This window comes from Haliaeetus leucocephalus, unplaced genomic scaffold, assembly GCF_000737465.1.
Source record: "Haliaeetus leucocephalus isolate CR32 unplaced genomic scaffold, Haliaeetus_leucocephalus-4.0 Scaffold120, whole genome shotgun sequence".
NCBI classification, from domain to species: Eukaryota; Metazoa; Chordata; class Aves; order Accipitriformes; family Accipitridae; genus Haliaeetus; species Haliaeetus leucocephalus.
In genome coordinates, this window is record NW_010972556.1 from 3,205,906 (window position 1) to 3,211,905 (window position 6,000).

Here is a 6,000-nt window from a genome sequence, read left to right on the forward strand (position 1 = left end):
AGTGAGAACACAAAGCATGGCACTTGCTTTATAATGCTGGTAAAGAATAACAGGGAATTAGGCACTTTCAACCAAATATTTGATACTGTAAGAAATCTTGATTCTAAAAGTCACATTAAATTATCATTTTGCTGTTGCTCAAATCAGTTGTGTGGACACATTATTTTTGGCATTGGAAAATTTCTGAAAAGTCAGTGGAGCGACTTAGTCCACGTTCATTCAGTTTATTCAAAATAAATGTGCTCCCTCTGCTGGTAGTTGTCAAGTAGGCGGTACTCTAACTGGCAGAAGGTCTAATAGCGATATGCAGAAAACTTTGCCTTTTGACTAGATACAGTGTATCATCACAGTGATACCTTGCAGTGGAAATCAGATGTTCCCTTCAGATTCAGTGAGATAAGGTCAAATTGCAAGACTTGGTTTAGAAGCTTGTATTTTAAGAGTGTGTATGTGAGTGTTTAAGTGAGCAGACTGCAAAAGATAGTTTAACAAAGAAAAAAAAGAAGACTACAGAGGTATTGGGGGGGGTTAAAGTTTAGGTTATCGCTTAATAATTATAATAAAAACACACAAGTTGAAGAACATAATAAAAGTTTATAACATATCTTTTTAATCCATGGAATTGTGACAGAGAATGCAGCCCCACTCCACCTCCCAAACCAGCTGTACACCAAGCAGGTAGTAGCTTACACAGCAAATATTTGTGTTGGATATGCAGTCAAAATTCTATTCTAGGAAGAAATCAAAACAAACTAAAACCAACACAAATTAGATCCTGAGATGTTACAGTGATAAGAAGTGTTTGTGTGCCTGAAAGCTTGTCTAATTTTTCCAACTATATTTACTAGCCTAATAAAAGATATTACCTCTACATGCAAACCTTGTTTTGCATAGTGATGAGAGACATTTGAAGACCTAGATCAGGATATGATTATCTAAGAAATCTAACTCAAACAAAAAGAGCTTCTCTTACTCTACAACAATGGGGCAATCAATGTCCTTTTACCAAAAGGAAGCTTCCAGCAGGTGAAGAATGGGTTGGGACCTTCAAAGTTCTTCAAATTAGGTATCCCCAAAACTAACAACTTTACAATATTATGGGCAAAATAGTTGTGTTTTAAGAGTCAGTATGCGTTCCCAAACTAGGAAACCACATATCTTTTCCCCAAAAGCCAAACTATTTCATTAGTTTTGGAATGGAACCAAATATACATTGTACCTGCCAGTGAGAATAATGTATACAGCATAATGATTCAAGGAGGCCTTTCCAATCCTGGAGTCACAGATTTTCAGATCTTTCTATAGACACTAAAGAACAATACCTAGCTTCCTTCCTAATTTCTTATCCTTATCATTCCCTCATTTGCTAGGAAAGATAAATCGATCAAATCAAACATTCCAGTACTTTGAAGGGCAGTGTAATCACTCTGCATGTGAAATGGTCAGAATCGCAGTGCTATTTTTCACCACACTCCAAGCTTGGCAGGGACAGCCATGTACTACAGCTACAGCTACTGGTATCCTCTGTCCTGACTGGAGGAAAGTCAAACGTAATAACATCCCAGTGCAGCCAGACCAAAAGCCCATCTACCCTCTGACAGCAACCAGGAGTGCTGCTGACAGAAAAGACAAAACAAGTGGTGTTTCCTTCAACTTCCAGCCTTACAGTCGTACTCTACCAGAGGCTGTAAAGAACAAACCAGTTTGCCAGCCCTTTTCCCAGGCTTCAGAGAAGTGTAAGGAATTGTTTTTTGCTTTCCCTCATTACCTCCTCAGTAAGTAAAACAAGCTGTAAGAGGAAAAACAGAAAGCTGCATTAGAGCGCAGATGGCACACAGGGGAAATAACAAAAAACATTCTGAGAGTTGTACAAGTATGTGGGCACATCCCCCCAAGTGTTCACTCTCCTCACATCATCCACTCTATTTGGATATACTATCCAAATACTATCAGATACTTTCATTTCACAATGCATAATTATTATTATTATACTTATGCGTAAATACGTAAGTCCCATAACTATTGTAAACATTTCTCTACAGAAAAGTAGCTCAAAAGCAAAAAGAATCAGTAGCTGTTCTTCACATCTTTTTGGAGCGACCAGCCCCTTTTTAACAACTAAAAAATTAGTTTGAGTGCTACTATGACAACAGAAATTGAAAAGAAGTAATATTCAGGAAAGTGTTACCATTTACAGAGAATAGAACAAGCTATATATATTAGATCAGTTTATAGTAACTAAAATCTGCATTATAAAAAGAAGTACTGAGAGTCCTGTATTTCAGACTTAAATCATGAGTTGTAGGATTGTTCCTTTGAATTAAGGTTGAGTCACAATGCCATGTCTCATTCAGTAGCTTCCTGGCTTTAGCACTAAGTACTAAGCTACACATCCTATTTCACAAGGAAATATAAAACTTCCAAGAGAGCCTTTCATGTCATGCCCTCCCTTCTCCCTTCTCAATTCTTGGTAAAAACAGAAAAGAAAAACAAAGAAAACTTAACATCAGCAGAACTCTGGTGAGTTACCAGAGCCTACCTAATAACCCACAATACTGAAAGATATGTTACCTTCCTTTATACAAACTCCTTGAAGGTCTATTCTGACAAGTCCATTAGTGAAATGAGATGATTAGGGAAAAGCTCTGTATCACCTGACTGCTTTCCACTGTACCATTTCTTTTAAGTGATTCTTTATATTGAAGTCACCCCTATATAGTACACAATCACATTACATTTAAATTCTTGTGATCCTTCATTATTTCACCAGATAGGTATCTAAGATTATCAAAAGCAATTGGGAGCACAGAATATTTTTCCCACATGCACAAGACATAACACAGGATCTATAGGGTAGTATATTGTGCGACCAGTTATTTCAGTGAGAGTGCATGGCTCATTTGAGATTTCCATAGACCAACACCCAAAAAGTAAATTTTTTAACAGAAATTTGTTCACAGTCTGAAACACTACAGGTTTGTCCATAACAGCCTACCACATACAGGCTCTATCAGCCCCTAATATATATATATATATGTATACTAGGGTCTTGTATGGGTTATTCCACTTCTGTAGATACAGAAGCCTAAAAATTTACAGTGCACTGATCTCCACAATCCCTGCCATGCAATGGAGTTGTGTGGCCCCCATTACCTTCAGCTACTTTTGATTTCCCAGCACCTCAGAATTCAAACTGTCAAAGCAGTAGCATTTATTGTTTGTCAATAACAAACAAACATTGGCAAGTTTGACAGTAAATTTCAGACTGAAGTCAAAACAAAATACTTTCTCAGCCCCACCACTACTCTATTCAATACAATGTGCACACAGAGGCTCTCCACCTACTTTGCTTTCTTTTTCAGCAGGCAGGAACAAGTATATTCTATCTACGGGTGGGAACAATAGCTGCTTACTAAGTCAGCATATGTAGCCATTATATTTGCCCCAATATTTTCAAAAAATCCACAGATAACAACATTGTTGTCACTTCAAAAAAAAAGTATGCCAAACAGGATTAGGGAGGAGACTGCAAAATTTACTAAATAAATTTACTAATTTACTAATAAAATTATTAATACTATTAAATATACATAATGTCAATATTTACAAATTATTGACACATCTTTAAGAAAGCACAGATAAAAAAAATCTAAAATCCGTATTTCCACTGAAATACTTCAGGTAACATAGACATGTTCACAGAAGTTAGATGACACTTACGCTGCCAACAAAAAAATCCTTCAGATAAGAAAGCTGTTACATGGAATCTCCCACAACATTTAAGTACCTTTGGGTTAATGTGGACCCAGCTCCTGTTGCACTGGATGCTGAAGCTGATGAATCAGCGCATGGACTTCTAAACTCTTTTTCAGCCTGGTCTTCCTTCTCTCTTTCACGAGCCTCTGAATAGAGACAGCACATAATTGACAAATAACCAAAACTTTTAGAAAATAATAAAATTAGAGGCTTGCTGAGGACAGTAAAACAATTTTCTTTATTTTCAGACCTATATGAAAGATTTGAAAAGGCAACAGCAAATAAAGGATTTCACCTGAAAATAGATTACTTTACCATATAAATTAAATTTCCATTGCTACTGCAGTGATCCCTCAGAAAATCAAAATGTCACAAGGAAAATACAAACACCTTCTAGCTGTTTGTTTGTACACACTGTTCTCTCTATACAAGAAACATCACTGTTAGCTAAACTAAAAAGAAAAACATGTTTTGCAGCAAAGCTAGGAACATTTTCCTCTGAAAAGAAATACAAACACCTGCAAAATACTGAACCAGGAAACATATTTTGATCTCAGTTCTTTTTATCCACAGTTGGGATAGCAGACGAGACATTTCCAAAAGGTATTGTGGGTATTCCAAAAAGCTAAAAGTCAACAGTGTATCTTAAGAAATCTGAAAATAAAATGCTCACATTACCTCATCCTCAGAAAATCTGTTTCCAAGTTAAACAGCTGAATTGCATACAAAGCTCTGTCATTTTTGGTAAAATGATCAACCTTATAAGCAACAAAATGCATTGTGCTTCCTTTCCGGGCAAGAGCCTAGAAACCTTGGGGGGAGGGGGGGGCGAGGGAGGGGGCAACATTCAAGATGCAGCTCAAGATGTCTTAACTTAAAAAATTACGTTTATGTATCCACTTACTGGATTTCCCTGCTAAACTAAAACATGGTGTAAGCAAATGATCTCTCATAAGGAAGGACAGATCAACCTGAAACAGTATGAAACATGAAAAGGTTTCCAACATAGAAACACATTATTGTGTTTAGATTCAGCCCCCACAAAAAACAATGGTCCAAATCAAGTTTTGGAATCCTCTCTATATATTTGAATTTCACAGTGTCTTAAAGTCCACAAAGTCAATGAGCCTCCACAGAGGTCTGTTCTTGTGGTTCTGCATAGAGCCAAAACAATAAAAACAACCAACATCATAATTGTCTCAGTCCTTCATACAGAACTGCTTTCTTCATGATAAGGTGCTTCAAGTCTAATAACTTCATAAACTGCAACACTTTAGAGATCAGGTTAAGCCTAATCTAGTAGCATAGAAGCTGCTCAACCATGATGGCATCATGTGAAACAAACAAAATAAAAACCAAACCCACACACATTCTGCACAAACTGTCAAAGTGGAGGGAGAAAGCATGGACACTTGGGCTGGCAAAGGGATTTCTAGAACACACACGAGTGTCTCCCAAGTACCACCTTTGCAATGATGTTTGCTTTGATACAGGCAGCAAAAGACACAATTTTCTCCATCTCCCACTCTCAAACTACCACCTTGAAAACCTACCCCCTCACAGCACAGCAGAAGACGGAGACAAATTTGTGGGCTGCTATATAACCTGCTGTTTGGTATAAGACACATGTTTCTTCTTTGTTATTCTGTTCTCTCTAAATTAAAGCTGTCTGTACCAACCTCCTTTCCAAAATAAATACACAGCTAGGTAAAATAAGGAAGAAGTCTTGTGTTTAAATTCACCTTTTTCCTGTATGTGTAAGCAATGCTTCGCAACAGGAACCTTGCACACGCACACTACTCTGGCATACTCAGACAACATACATAAATTAATCAAGCCCCAAGCTGTTTAGGACTATCTTCCTTGAACAAAACTGCACTTGTTTTTTGTTCTCTAGACAGCTAGTCCGAGCCACTTCAAACACCACCCCAAGTCGGAAAAACAAAACACGTTTTTAAATGCATTAGTTGACTACACTCGCGTTTCTTACCCAAGACCTTCCTGCTCCTCTCCACCGCAGTTCTTCTCGTTTGCTCAAACATGGCTTCGAGGTCGAAAGTCCGAGCTTTCTTCCCTGAAAATTAAGAAAAAGGAGAATGCAACACAGACTCACCCTGGCCACAGGCACTCCGGCAGCTCCAGGCCCGGATGGGGGGGCGGGAGAGGGGGGGGGTCACAGGCACGACCGCTTCATTTCCACCTCCAACCGCCAGCCTCCCCCGGGGGTCCCCACCAAGGGCCGCC

The 6,000-nt window shown here is 38.2% G+C and overlaps 1 protein-coding gene across 1 annotated transcript in view; it reads right to left on the reverse strand.

Moving 5' to 3' along the window:
• WDR70 (WD repeat domain 70) overlaps positions 1 to 6,000 on the reverse strand; it is a 142,740-nt gene that overhangs the window by 136,447 nt on the left and 293 nt on the right. Inside the window, exons 3-4 of the mRNA XM_010585826.1 lie at positions 5,747 to 5,830; positions 3,788 to 3,902 (exon numbers count right to left, since the gene is read on the reverse strand). Of these exons, the coding sequence (XP_010584128.1) occupies positions 3,788 to 3,902; positions 5,747 to 5,830 (199 nt within the window). The remainder of the gene's footprint in view (positions 1 to 3,787; positions 3,903 to 5,746; positions 5,831 to 6,000) is intronic.